The sequence below is a fragment of the Phyllostomus hastatus genome, unplaced genomic scaffold (assembly GCF_019186645.2).
Source record: "Phyllostomus hastatus isolate PE091 unplaced genomic scaffold, TTU_PhHast_1.1 phas_contig_210, whole genome shotgun sequence".
Classification (NCBI taxonomy): domain Eukaryota; kingdom Metazoa; phylum Chordata; class Mammalia; order Chiroptera; family Phyllostomidae; genus Phyllostomus; species Phyllostomus hastatus.
Genome location: NW_025333737.1, coordinates 2,023,897 through 2,038,856, shown reverse-complemented (window position 1 = coordinate 2,038,856; position 14,960 = coordinate 2,023,897). Strand labels below are relative to the sequence as shown.

The window sequence follows — 14,960 nt, the reverse complement described above, 5'->3', positions numbered from 1 at the left end:
ATTTTATTTGTGTGTGGCCAGCAGATTTGCCACAGACCACCTGTTTAATCCAGGTTCTCTCTAGCCTAGGATAGCATTTGCCAGCTGCACCCCCCTCCCCCCAAAAAATCCCTAGAATTTTTCTGAACTATCAACAGACCTGGTATAAGCGATGGGACCCAATCAGGAGAGCAGCCAGCATTGATTTAAAGATGCTCCGGCATCTGTTGCACGCACTAGCTGGCGAGGAACGGCCACTGCGGCTGTGGACTGAAATCCCACAGTACAACCTGCGATCAACCACAATGGAGAGAATACTTCTTTAAGTATTATGGATTCTCTCACGTGTGCCTAGCATCAGATCAGAAACTACAAAAGAAACATAAGAGGTGGCGTCCTCCAGTCCTCTAGTAAGAGGATACAAAACATACAGAGAAGTAAGTGTCCAGCGAGACCCAGCCTGAGTGTCATGAAGGTGGTAATTACTATAAACCTTATGAGAGGTCAGTGGGGTACGAAATGGCGGAAGAGTTAGGCTTTGGGTAGGGAGAGAGAAGAGGGAGAGGAATAAGAAAGGGTAAGAGAACTCCGATGGTGGGGGTGGGGGTACCGTGGGAATCTTTGGAGAAATCAGGAGAGAACTGAGAATTTGGAAGGGGAGAGGAAATGAAGGGAAGGGTGAGGCCAAGTCCAGCAGCTTCGGAAATGCGGGCTCAGCGGACCCTTCTTTATTTAGGCCCCGGACATTCCCGTTAGAATGGAGCGTTTCCGGTCAGCTTCCACGCCAGGGTTGTTTCCCGAGTACTTCGGCCACGCAGTGGAAGTTGGCACCCGGTGTCCCAACAGCTGCCGGCATTGCGCGGCCAGAGACTACCACGGAGGGGGCGTGGCGAGGGTGGGCCGGAGGGGCGTGGGGAGGGCGGGCCCGCGTGGGCGGGGCTCTCCTCTCGCAGCCGCCGCCGCCGCCTCTGCCAGCCGCGCGGACCGAGAGAGCCGGGTCGCCGCCGCCTGCACGGCCCGCGTGCTGGGGCTGCGGTGCGCCAGGATGTCGGGCTTCCTGGAGGAGCTGCTCGGCGAGAAGCTGGTGACCGGCGGTGGAGAGGAGGTGGACGTGCACTCGCTGAGCGCCCGCGGCATCTCGCTGCTCGGGCTTTACTTCGGCTGCAGCCTGAGCGCCCCCTGCGCGCAGCTCAGCGCCAGCCTGGCCGCTTTCTACGGCCGCCTGCGGGGGGACGCAGCGGCCGGGCCGGGGGCCGGGGCCGGGCCGGGGCCCGGGGCTGGGGCTGCCGCGGAGCCCGAGCCGCGGCGCCGCCTGGAGATCGTCTTCGTGTCCTCGGACCAGGACCAGCGGCAGTGGCAGGACTTCGTGCGGGACATGCCGTGGCTGGCGCTGCCCTACAAGGAGAAGCACAGGAAGGTGAGCGGCGCGGGCCTCGTCGGCGCCCCCGGCCTGGGTGCACACCCCGCGCGTTCCCGGGAGCCAAGTCGTCGCCGCCCCCTCCCCGCCAACCCACCCCACTGTACCCTCTGCCTCCTCCGTCATCTTTGCACGCGCTTCGCCCTGTCCCTCAGTGTCCCCTTCCTCTGTCTGTGCCCGCCCCCCTTCCTGGGACCCCGCTGGGTTGAAACTCCCGCGGGAACTCCTCGGTGCCTGTGCCAGGCCGCGCCCGCCGGGGAAGTTTGACACCCTTGGGTTTCCCGACCCAGGCTTGCATTCTGAGGAGTCCAGAGCTCTGTCCCCACAAGTTGGGAGACTCGCGTAGGGGGTGGCTGCGCTGGGGGTCCGGACTCCATGACTCCTATCGCGGAGCCGGAGGTTCAGGGAGAGGCCGCTTTCTTCCTTCAGCCACTGGACTGGCGGATACCTGTGGGTGGGTGGGGGAGGGCGCTAGCCCCCTACCCATAATGCTCAAACCAGGAAGTTTCTTTTCTTTCCGAGAGAAATCTGCTTTTCTGGGTCCCCCCTCTTCCTGGGACCCTGAACGCAGAGGCCGAGGACAGGCCGCCCTGCACCCCCGGGGAGGTGGCCGCTGACCGTGGCTTTGGACAAGAAGGGAACTCACTCCTCTACCTTTCCCACTCTTTCTGCACCGCGGCTGAACTAGTGGCCACCCGGGAGCTTTTCATTGTCTGGCTGTCCAGCCATTCTCCCCAGATGCCTCCCAGGCACAGGAACAGACTGTTCTTGCAGATCTTAGTCGCTTGGTTGGTGGGCCACTGCCGTCTTGGCAAGCTTCGAATTAAATGCTGAGCTGACCCTATAGGTGCAGATTGACCAGAAGAACGAGGATTTGGGGAAATTTATATATACTTCGCTGTCAACTTCTCATTCCTCCCAGTTAGTTTGGGCTTTTGAGTGTATCTGTTGGATGAAGATGTCTGTTTTAATAAGAGGAATTAAGGAATTTTTGTCATGAATTGAAACAAAAAGTTTTGGAGTGCTCTTGCTTAATTGGTATGCAACGTGTGAGTCCAGACCTTCTTCTGAGGACAATCTCAGTTTATGGACAGGAGAAGGGCTGCACTGGGGGCCTTAAGGCCCCTCTAGGGAGGATGGTAATGGCATACCGTGTGTTTGTTTTATGTGTGTAGAATCTTGTTGAGAAGCATGATTTAGATTTAGTGAGAGCAGAAGGCTTATACTGTGACCCCAAATGTCTCCAGTAAATCATCCATCGTGAAGCAGTGTAAGGTACAGACTTGGGATTTAATGTATGAAATACAGTTTGTACATGTAACACTGGAAAAACATGGGCTCACTAACCGCACAGAGGCAAAACCTGGTATTTTAAGCCCCTTGTAGGAGATTTTGCCCATCTTTGATTTATACATTTGCTAGTGCATTAGTAGGCACAGCTAGCCCTTTTTTGCTTTACAGTATGGAACCCTTTGTTTTCCTAAGTAGTTGTTTTTATAGGTCTTTTGGGGAAGAATAATGTTCAGAAAGTGATTAACCAAATAATGTTTTCACCATCTTGGCAAGTTTCTATCGTAGACCAAAGTCTGGGTTAAATAATGTCCTTATTGGGCGATGCCAGTGACTCTAGCTTTTGCAAACATCCAGTGATGGTAAACCGTGACAGACCTAAGCCCTGCTGCGATTTTCACAGTGGGGGAAATACATTCGTTGGATAGTAGAAATATGGAGCCAATTGAGATGTTTTGCAAACGCTTAAAGCTTTTTCTTGAAAAAGGAGACCACTAGTAGGACATAGGCCATGCCTGGTTCTCTATGCCCTGACCAGTCCCTTGGCACGAAAAAATGTGGCCGGTGACCCTGGCCCGGGCCAGCTAACTCTGCCAGGTTGAGAGTACGGATGACACCAGGCAGACCCACATTTGAACATACAGTTCAGTGTGTGCATGTGCCCAAACCCTGGGGCGTCCTCATTTAAAATTTTTATTATTTTGCTCCTAGTTTTTCTGTTTACTTTGTTCTCTAAAACAAGTCCAGTTTCGAGGCCGCAGTTTCTGTTCTTGGATGCTCATGAACAGGCAACTCAAGATCTTATGCCAGAAACGTTCTTATTTGAGGTGATACAACCAGGTAAAAAGACTCCAGCTGTGTTTCTTATGGAAAACATACTCTTGGAAATCACAAAAGCCGTGCACTCAACTCTGAAAGGAGTTATTTTCCGCTGGAAACCAAAGACATCTAGAACAGATTCCTTTTCTGTAATTTTGAGTTTTTGTCTTTCTCCTTTGAAATTGGGCTGCTTACAAGCCTTCGAGCTTGCGATGCCAGTTCCATGATAAGAACAGTGAAAAGTCCCGGCTCCCCCCGTCCAGGGTGCTGGGTGGGTGATCATCGACTTCCTTGCTGATGGGCTCTGTCTGTGTCTCACCAACTATAAAAATAGCTCCAAAGAAGAGAATTTTGTTTTACATTGACGATAAACCAAAGTTCCAGATTACTAATTGTTTAAAGTTCTCATTAACATTTGTTCTTTAAGACTGTTCGTATATTTCTTCCCTTTGGGATAACACAGGGTATGGTTCTAATTAGTTATTGGCTGGCATTTCTTTAAAGAAAATTGAAAAATTATGGTGGGGAAAGAAAATGCTGTGTAGTATTGCTTTTTTTCTTCTTTTATTAATTTCCCCTTTTATGTAGTAAGAAAGTCTGCGGATGACCATATATGTTAAGCCTACATTTTGCCTGGCTCCTCTCACCTTGATTGGAACTGTGAGAAAACAGCAAGTAAAAGAATCCTGGCATCTTTAGAATAGAGTTGTTGACGGAAGGTAGTCCTGTTTCTACTTGCTTAAGTGGAAGGTGCAAAAGGAACCGAAGCTTCGTTGTCTGGCTTCCAAGTGCACACGTATTAAATAGCTGTGTAAAAATTGTAATTAGGCGATAAGAGAACTTTGAGTGAATTTATAAGAGTGATTTTGTGAGGAAACATAACCCTGAAGTTCAGGCAGTTAGACGTGTTCTTAGTAGGTTCTTTTTTTGTTTTGTTGGTGAACATTTTTCTGATTTCTGGAGAGAGAGAATGTGATGAGTAGTTGGAGAGTGGTGAAGGTTCTGACTTTGAGATTTGATCTGTCCTGTTTGATCAGTGTAAGTTACTGAGTGACACAGCAGATCTCCAGGATCTACTTTGGCATCACAGAGGAGAGCAACTGGTTTTGGGTTTGAAGCCACAGGACTCAGCCTCGCCTGGGCTGGATGCCTGGTGGGAAGCATTTGATCAGGGTGGGTGCACTGACGTTGAAAGGCACCGGTTTGCTGGGTCTGGCTTGGTCCTAGAACTTTCTGCCTGACCAGGGGAAAGAAAGGCCGGGTGGGAGAGTGTCCGTCAGGACTCTGGACCAGCATCCCTGGCCTACCTGTTGCAGCTAGGGTAAGGGAATCTTTTTACTACCCCATGTGCGTTGCCTGCTCTGTGTGTTTCTCTCGGTTTAGACTAAATCAGAGGCTTGGCCTAGAATTCACCGGAGTCCCTTTGGTTCTTCGCGTGGGGCAGGGTTTGGTGCCAACCGAGCCTTACAGCTCCGTCTCTCCCACTTCTTTCTCCCTTAAACCCCAATAATCTGGCCCCTAAGAGAGTGATTTCTATAACACTGACAGACTACTTTTTTTTAAAGATTTTATTTATTTACTTTCAGAGAGGGGGAGGGAGGGAGAAAGAGAAGGAGAGAAACATCGATGAGCGAGGTTGTGCCCTGAAAACCCAGGCACGTGCCCTGACCAGGAATTGAACCAACGACCTTTTGGTTGGCAAGCTGGTGCTCACTCTACTGAGCCACACCAGCCAGGGCTTTTCTTTTTTCTTTTTTCTTTTTTTTTTTGACAAGACTAGTTTCAATCAATGTACTAAAAGATAGCAAAAAGGCATGGGGTTTTCTGCCTTCCATGTAAGGAGCCTGAACCAGCCAGGCGAGGCGCCCTCTCTTGGCTGTGTGTCCAGGACCTGGATCTGTCTAATGAAAAACAATAGTCCAATTAAAGTAATAAGGGCAATTTTCCTTGAGAGGCTTTTTCCTTGTTCCATTATTTGTAATGCATTTTTAATCTCATTTTTCTTCTCTGCATAATGAAGCTGTCCAGTGTAGTGCCTGAAAATACGGACTCTTGTCCATCTGCCTGAGTTCAGATCCTGGCTCTGCCTTTGAGTAGCTCTGTGACCTTGTGCAAGTTACCCTCCATGTCCGTGCCACTGGTTCCTCGTCTGTAAAGTGGAGATGATCGAAGCACCTGCCTTACAGGACTGTTGTAAAGAGTGCACGGGGTAACATACACATGCCTGGCATATAGTATGTGCTTCCTAAGTGCTAGCCATTATTTGTTAATACATTCTCATAAAATGTAGTAGTTCATGTCATAGCTTGAGCCTTTGGAACACATCACACTATAGAATTATAAAACTGTTATGAGGTGTATTTTTTTAACTGTTCAAACACATGACTTTTATGAGCATACAAAGGTATATAGTTAAGCAGTTGAAAGAATTGCCCTAGAAAAGATGATAATTGAGTAGAAAGACCTAGAAGGATGAAACAAAAGCAAATGAATACATATTTTTTTAAAAAATGCCCTGGCTGGTGTGACTCAGTGGATTGAGTGCCGGCCTGTGAACCACAGGGTCTCTGGTTCGATTCCCAGTCAGGGCACATGCCTGGGTTGTGGGCCAGGTCCCCAGTTGGGGGCACACGAGACGCAACCACACACTGATATTTCTCTCCTTCTCTCCCTCCCTCCCCCTCCCTCTAAAAATTAATAAATAAAAATCTTTAAAAAATACTCTTCCTTCAAATACTGATAGTACTGATACTGACTGAGCTCCTTCTATTTGCCTTTAAAACAGAGACAGCAGATCAGTGAAGCCTAGGTGTGATAAAGGGCAACAACTCTAAGATGATGAGGTACTCTTCTTGAGAGAAATGAATTATGTACTCGGTGATGCCAGAGCTATTAGGCATGTCTTGCACGGGTGGCTGCTTCAATCTGGGCAGCACGGAAGTTGCGGATCGCTGCTCTTTCACATGGGAAGAAATGGGCCGTGCTGGGTCTCTGGAGCAGCAGAAACCTCACCCCCCCAGGATGGAACTGCCTCCCTTCCCAGCTCTGGAATGCTGCAGGATAGCTTTGCTCGGACTTGTAGCCTTTGCAGTTTTAATACGCGTCTTCCAGTTAGCGGCAAGGGCCCCACGGACTAGCTGTCCACAGCTCTCGCTAATTAATTTGTCTTCTGATAATGGGTTGGAACGTGAGCCAGAGCTCAGAGAAAAGCAGTGGGTTTTGAGGTTAGGGTCATTGATTTTATTCTGTTCTGTTTTTTACCCTTACCCTCTTTTTACTACTCTGCCTTTTGCTGGGAGTCCTTGTTTTAATATCAGCACAAATTTGAGAAAGAAGGCTTCATGTGGTGTAGAGCAGGGGTTGGGGATGGACGAGCCCCGCCCCCGCCCGTGAGAAGGGTCTCCTTTTTTTCTGGTAGGGTTTGGGGCTCCAGCTGGCTCTGTTGTGAGCTAGACCGGGCTCATTACTGCGCGGTACCCTTTCAGGGGGGAGAGCGGAGGATGTGTTTTCTTTCTTCACATTCTGAATCCCCAGTGGGTAACCACCAGGGTGCTTAGTTTTCTGTATTTCATTAATTTACCATTATGCTTATTCAAAGGTGCTCGAAGGAAATGGCAATGAATTTAGAATCTTTGTGCTAACTTTCATGAAGCTCTTGCATACTGTTGCTTTACATCTTGCCATTATTTTAAGAGTAAATAAGAATTCTTGGGTCTTAGGAGACTTCCCTGTTTCTCCTCCACCCCTCACATCAAAAGGGCGCCACATCTCGCTGATTTGACCGCCTTAATTGCTCTCAACTTGGACACTTTTTCTCCATCCCTGCCATCACTCCTGGAGTTCAGGTTTCATTCAGACCACTGTGCACTGGTAGCCTTCTCCAGCCGCGCCTTGCTTCCGGTGCCGACCTCTGAAACGATCCGCTGGTCTAGACCAGCTTCTCAAACTGTCTATACTCAACCGTCAGTGTTGTTTCGTGTTGCTGATTTCCAGTCAGTCACACGCGTCCCGGAGTGGCCTCACTACACCTGACGCCTGGACAGCCTGAACCACCTGTGACTGCCCCCTGGGCTGACAACGCACATGCTGTTGTCATGCTGGTCTCTGTCCTGTTCAACAAGATGAGCCCATTGATCATAAGCTTGGATGTTGCTGTGGCCTCGAGCTGCTGCGAATGTTTCCAAGTGCTTATTCTCAATTTCGTACTTGCCTGTTGCCTTGGCGAACCACAAACAACTCCTGCACAGGTGCTGGGCTGCAGACCCGCCTCCATCAGCACTGCTCCAGGCTCTTTCCCGAGTGGAATGATGAGCCCAAAGAGACAACGGAGACCCTGTCACCCTCCTGCTGAAGGGCTCTTCAGCAGTTCACGGCCTCAGGGTCAGAGCGTGAAAGAAGCGTGAACGGATGCGTGACTCCCGGCCTGCTCATCTCCCTCATCTCCCACATGTGCTACCTTTTCTCTCTCGCCTCCTACTTGGCTGAGTTTGGAGCTTCTAAACTCAGTCCTGGTTCCCTGCTCTGGGAAGTTTTCCTGTCTCTTCCCTCTGGGAAGGATACTTCTGTGAGCATCCACAGATTGTATGCACAGATGTCCTCGTAATTAGCCTTTTGTGTGTGTGTGTGGTTTCTTGGGCGAGGTGGGGGGCGTTCTTTTTCTTTAGATGGTTAGTTCCTTTAGGATGGAAACAACCAAAGGGAGGTGTTCGGGTGCCGAGACCTGAATCCCAGAAAGCAGGCGTGTGACTTTGAGATTCGTAACTTGACAGCATGGTAGTTTCCACAGCACGTGACTTGGGCTGTGCCTTCTCACTGCTGCTTAGCTTGATTTAAAAATTTACTATTAGAGTTGGGCCTTAACTGAATCATCTAATTGTACCAGTGTATATACCCACACACAGTTTGTGGGCGTTTTTGTTTCTGTTTCTTAATTGGTGCCTTAAAGAGCACTTGAATGAGCAAACGGATGCGTGACTCCATTGCCCTGTAATTCTGCGCTTAAAAATAGGAAAAGACTCCCCTCTATTTCTGACATGCCAGAAACCTTAGTGCATTAAAATAGTCTCATATCTGCAGACCTGTCATTCCGTGCTTTTTTAGTTCATACATAGTTGGTGTTTCTCTAACATCGCTCTTCCAAGCAACTCTAAGTGCATGCATATCACCTTCTTCCAGCAACTAGTAATCAGCAGACATTAAGCAGTTTAATCGCTTAAAGTAGGTTTGAGTTGGAGAATTGAAGCCAAGAGGATTCATTATTAGAGCAGGGTCACGGTGCTGGATGCAAGGTCTCAGCCGAACTCCCTGAAATTCAACTCAGTCCTTTCTGTTCATGAAATTGTATTTTAAAAAGTGTGCACATCAAACATTCTCCACAGAAGAGGAGGGAGCTGGAAGTTCTCTTTTTAACCAGTGCCCTTTGGTGTGGGTTCACCTGGATACGCACAGGCCCCGAAATAACCCGGAGGCGGGTTAACTGCTCAGAGCCTTTGCTGTTGCTCGGAAGACAGAAGAGCCAGAGCATCTTTTCCATCTTTTCCGTTGCTGCCTTTGGTGGTGGTGGTGGTTTTTTAGGGCCTTTTAATGATTGGGCTTTTTTTAGATCAGCCAGTGAGGTGCCCCCAACTCCCCTTCATCCTATGCAAAGCCTGCGGGCTGCTCTGGCGCTTTTGTTCCGAGACAAAATTGAACTTCAGGTATCCTGCCGAGATCCTAGGACTAAATCAGTCCTCCCTTTTATGAGGTTTTCAGAAACTGCTGTTCTAACTTCCAGTGAAATTTCAAACATGTGCTTTCTGCTTTATGACAAGTAAGGAGTACAGTAATTGAAAGTCACCCGAGTGCCGTTATTCTGGAGTGAAACCTTGTAATGGAAACTTTTGTTCCATGGCATCTGTGATTAAAAGCAAACATAAATTTTCTGCTGCTCGCTGGACATAACTCTGGGGCCAGATATACAATGTATTTTTTGCATGAACTACTCTTCAGAAAATCCTCTTTAAAAAACAATGTAAGCCTTAGCTGTAGCATTCCTTCCTCTCGCCTGTCACCCACTCCCCCTTGGAGTACTTCAACGTGGACACCAATTACAGGTAAATTCAAGGAACTTTTCTGCAGTTAATAATGCTTTTATCTTGGATCATTGTTGAATAGTCATAAAACAGGGTGTGGTGAGTTTTTGCTGTTCTTAGGGGTAGAGTTTCCCTCTTTGTTTTTCCTAGGAGAATTTTATCCAGATGAATCGGTTTTACAGTTTTTTATTTGTCTTTTTTGGTCAATATCCCTGGGATAGAAATCTGAATGGATTTAGTCTGTTTAAAATCAGAAGACGTTGCCTTTTTTCCCCTTTAAACGAGATCAGATCAAGACAGTTTGCTTTTGATCGTGGTGGCGCACGGCGCAGCTGCCTCATCTGGTACTCATTTCTCGGGGTTTGATGTGGAACACAAGGATCGGGCAGAACAGCGTGCAACAGGGAAAAATCACGGTGCTGCTCTCTGCGCTCAAAGCGGCTGGGAGGGCAGCGCTTTTCAGCTCTGGGCACGCGTTCGACTGCAGTGTGCAGCACTCCTGTCCATAGGCCTTCAGAATGATTCCACTGTCATCAGTGAACGCTGAAAATTGGTGCACAGTGGATGGGTGTGGGCGCTGGATCTGGATTTCCTAGGTTTGAAGCTCTTTCTAGCAATGTGACTTCAGTGCAGGTTACTTAATGGGTGTCCCTGGTCCCCGGTCAGGAGGATGGAGATGGCAGTACCTGCCTTACAGGATTGTTAAGGGTTAAATGAGCTAACATCTGAAAAGTGTGTTCAGCAGTGCCTGGCGCAGTGCAAGTGCCATTTAAGTGTTTACCCCAGGCACTTGGATTTTGCTCCATATTTTATGGTTGTTCAGATTATAAAAGAAAATAACTTTCAGCTTTTTCCTTTCTTTGTATCACCCCCCCCTCCACCCCCACTGCCGCCCCCACTCTCAGCACCTGGTCCTTTGCGTCTAATGGACTATCAGATATTCTGGTTTCTTTTCAGTTTCTTACTAGGGCAGCAGTAATTACCTGTCAGTTGTTGGTTTGAGGACTTACCCATGTCTTTGAATGTGGGTGGAATTCCAGACCAGCTCTTTTCACTAATTGGGTGCTCAGTTTTTCTTAATGGATTCTATTTTTACTGTTGAGCTGGGAGAGAGTAGGGGAGAGACACTGGCTTCTGCATGTTTCTCCTGCCATTCATTTTAACTTTTTATTATGGAAAACTTCAAACATCACACAGATAGAGGAAATAAGCAGGGAACCCTTGTGCCCCCAGCACCCAGATACGACAATCATACACCTGTGGACCCACCGCCTCCTCCTCACTGAATTACATTGTAGCCTCACCCAGATATCACGTCTATTTCCTTAATAAACATTTCAGTAAGTAACTGTTTTAAAAAACCATAACCACAATGTCATATCATACCTAAAAAGTCCAGTAACTCATTAGTATTGGCAAATATCCAGTCGGCATTTAGGTGTCCCCGATTCTCTCATAATTTTTTCAGTCGGTTTGTTGGAATCCAGATGAGGTCTGCACATTACATTTGGTAGCCATGTCTCATCTAAAGCCTTTAACCTATAGTTTCCCTTCACCATTATTTGTTGTTCCCTCCACTGAAACTTCCCGTCTCTGGGTCTACCTCTTTGCTGTATTCCTAACCTTTTCTTGTCCACATCTCCCCCTGTATCCAGGTCTGCAGAATGAAAGCGCCCTGGCCTCCTACAGTGCGGACGACCAGGTGTAGGTCACCTCATAGGCGTGGGTGGCTCAAATGCTGTCCTCACGACAGGCTGTCCTCTTCTCTACCTCCGCGCTCTGCTCGTCTCTGTGTGGCCCCTGACCCTTGGCAGGCTATGCCTTGTCGTGAGGAGACGTAAGGGCCACCCACAGCGCTGCGTTTGCTTTCTGCCCTGTGGGAGCCCCACAGAAGGGGGCCAGCGTGGTCATCCTGCCGTCCTAGAACCTGCTCCCCCGGCCAGAGTGTGTAATACTCTTATTGGCCAAATCTGACTCCTGTCCTCACCTGTGTAGCCAGAAGTGGGTTATGAACCCAGTGGCCTGAATCAGGAAGAAGAGTAGTCCCAAGCCCTGGCCCAGTGTGTGGCTCAGTTGGTTGGATCGCTGTCCCATGGCCAAAAGGTTGCAGGTTCGATTCCTGGTCAGGGCACGTGCCTAGGTTGTGGGTTCTGTCCCCAGTCAGGATTCATATGAGAGCAACCAATCAATGTGATATTTCTCACATCGATGTTTTACTCCCTGTCTCTCTACCTCCTTTCCCCCCTCTCTAAAATCAATAAGCATAAGGATTGAGAGAGAGACAAAAAGTTCCCAGACCTAAAAACAGACTCCAGTGTGGGTTGCTCCAAGCACGAAGAGCAAGTTTACCACCTCCTTTGTTCTAGATATTATCTAGACTTACATTATCACAGCCTGAGATTGCATTAGCACTTCTGACACCCACATCACACCACATTGGCTTACTGACCTTTGTCAACCAAAACCCCAAAGTCTTTCCCACCCGTCTTATGCCTGAACAAATGAGAACAGCCCCAAAGTTTATATCTACCCTCTTTAAGAATCAGTTTATTCAGATTTGCTCAGGTTTGGCAGTCTGTTCAAATCTTTTTGTTTGCCAGTGCAGTCATCCATAATGACTGTAGCCCCTTCTGCGTGTAGAATGGTGTGACGATCCCTTCTAGACCCTGAGTGGGTCTAGGGATGGGCCCACCCCCCACCCCCCACCGCCCACTGCCCCCCGCCCTGGGTGGACCATTAGAGACCTCCTCCAGGTTAGTTAGTTTTCAACCAACTTCAAGTCCAATCACTTCTAAACCTGCCTAGTTGTGTTATTATTCAGCCCATGTTTCTTCACCTAGGCAATGTGTTTATCGCAGGCCGCTTAACAGATAGCTTGTTGTAACTTACGCATTCGCTGTTACCCTTTCAAGGAACGATGGTTTGAAATGACTTGTGGTTTTTGCACTCATGCTTGCTTCTAAATTGATCTTCTTTTCCTAAGTGTGTGTTTAATAACTGTAATTAGCCATAGGGTCTTATTTAAGGGTTGAAGTCAACTTCACCAATCTGTAGTTTGCAGAATCTCCCCCCTTTTTGCCCTCTTGAAAATCGATACTCCTTCCATCTGTTAGTTGCTGGTGATGAAATCACTGACAACAGTTAGGTGATATTATGGGCATATTTTCTCCCCAGTGGATGTAATTCGTACCTTAAAGGAAGAGCTACAAGGCCAGCCGTGCATGTGCGGAGCGGTGCTGCACTTGTTTCCTGCGGAGTAGCCTGTGGGAGCAGGAGTAGCTGCAGCCAGACGCCCCTGACAGGCAGCGTGTAGTTGAGAGCACCCCATTTGTCCCAGAGGCCCAGATCCTGTGCTTTCTGAGGGCTGTGTGGCATAGTGGCCGCCTTGTCCCTGTCCCAACCCCCGGCCCCTCGCTCCCATCTCATTAGGGCACTAACAGCGCCTTAGGGAGCCTTTCCTTAATGCCATTTCTCCCCACTGGGCGCTTGGGAAGAGAATCTGGCTGGCTAATTAAGTGTGGCATTTTGTTTCAAAATTAGCAAGAGACAGTAACTAGCTACAAAGCAACCCAGTGTCCTTGTGTGGATAGATTTGTTTTTTCTTAACATTTGACTTTTTAGGACAAATCAGTTCATTTACTCTGAACAATTTACTTTACTTTAAAATGGATTTCTTTTCTTACCCAAGTGTATTTGCTCATTTAAGACTACACATGAATCTTTTATGTGCTTTACAGTTTGATGCCTAAGAATTCCAACATTTCGCATGTTAGGCATGAAGGTAAATTGTAATTAAAACACTTTTCCTGGGGGGAGTCACTTTCCTAAGTTTGCAGAAGGTCGCCAGCTTCAACCCTCCAATGCATTATTTTAAGCTTTTACAAACGTTCTTAAGAGTAAAATACCACTTAATACCACTTGAGCGTGTTCTTGCTCACGTGGGTCCATGGGAGGTGTTAGTTTGCAGGGACCGGGGTGGAACACACAAGTTTCAAAGCACTTCTTGAAGCACTGCTTTCCCGTGGAGGCTCAGCTTGTGACTTTTCTTCTGAGACCACCTGATCCTGTCCTTCAATGGACACGGCCGCAGAGGTGGCTGTTACCAGGCGGGTCCAGTCCCCGGAACAAGACACGGTGTGCCTTCCCGGGAGAGCGGGGTTTGTTCGTGTGTGTGGGCAGCACGGGTTACGGCTTCACTGCTGTTTATATTAAAAAGCCATTTACTCTGTTCCTTTACTCAGCATATACTTAAACTCTGTTTTTCCACTTAGTAACTTTTTTCCATTTGCAAGAGAAAGCCAGCGTTTCACTTTTTTCGTTGTAAAAATAATCCTCTTTCCAAAGATAACCACTGTTAATAGTGTCTTGTGTATTCTTCCAGCAAGAAATAATAGATGTATACTAAGTATATAACTGTCTGTGCTTAAATGTTTTTCACACAAATAGATTGAGCATTTGAAAATAACTTTTATTTTCTGGAAGGATAGTGCCTTCACATGTTAAAAATTTTTTTTTGAATGAAAAGAAAGGCATGCAGGGAAGAGTATGCCTCACTCCTGCTGCCGACCATGGTTTGCCTCCCCGAAGCAGCCACCATTGTGAGTTTCTTGTGTGTCTCTTCAAAGGTGTTTTGCACATGTACGTGTGTGTGTGTGTGTGTGTGTGTGTTGGGGGGACCCCTCCCCCAACACACACACACATATTTTTTAACCAGAACTCTTAATTCCATCTCGCTCATATGCTTGGCTGCCCTTGACAGGTACTGCTTTTTCTGTCCCAGGTGGGCAAAGACTGAAACTGTCATCGCATAGCCCTGTGGTTACATGGTGTCCATGAACCCAAAGCAGAATCGAGGAACAGAATCCCCCAAACACTCCCATCGATTGCTAGAAGGAAGGTGGCCTAGCCTGATATGCTCACCGAGTATGGTGGGCTCAGGGACTCCCGAAAGCAGTTTCCCTGGCTTCCGAGAGGGGCCCCCTTTAGGGCGCACACAAAGCCACGGGAAGACAACGTCTGTGAAATTCTCTCTGACGGGCCCTGCCGCTCGGATAAATTGAGAAGTTCATTCTCTGAGGCTGTCAGTCCTCCCTCCCGAGGGCACGTGGGTTTACCCAGGGACAAAAGACTTCCCTGTACCGCCAGGCACACACATGATTCTGTGCCTTTTGTGGCAGCTAGCATTAGAGGACTCGTATTTAAGGCAGGTTTTTATTTACTGAAATGTGCTGCTTTTCTAGAAAATCCATCCCCTAAAAAATCCAAGACTAGGAAACAGATAAAGAGATTATGACCATTATTTTCATTTTAGAAGGGTCTTCATTTTAGTAGGCCAAATAATTTTAGATAATAACATTCTAAGTAGTGTTCAAAATGTGATTTTT

General features: G+C 47.8%; 1 protein-coding gene across 2 annotated transcripts in view; it reads left to right on the top strand.

Annotated features, from left to right (window-relative positions):
- The first annotated feature begins 928 nt into the window (after positions 1-928).
- NXN (nucleoredoxin) overlaps positions 929-14,960 on the top strand; it is a 141,045-nt gene continuing 127,013 nt past the window's right edge. Inside the window, exon 1 of one of the 2 annotated variants that reach the window (XM_045837162.1) lies at positions 929-1,396. In XM_045837162.1, the coding sequence (XP_045693118.1) occupies positions 1,025-1,396 (372 nt within the window). In that variant the 5' untranslated portion in view covers positions 929-1,024. The remainder of the gene's footprint in view (positions 1,397-14,960) is intronic. The other variant, XM_045837161.1, reaches the window with a different exon arrangement.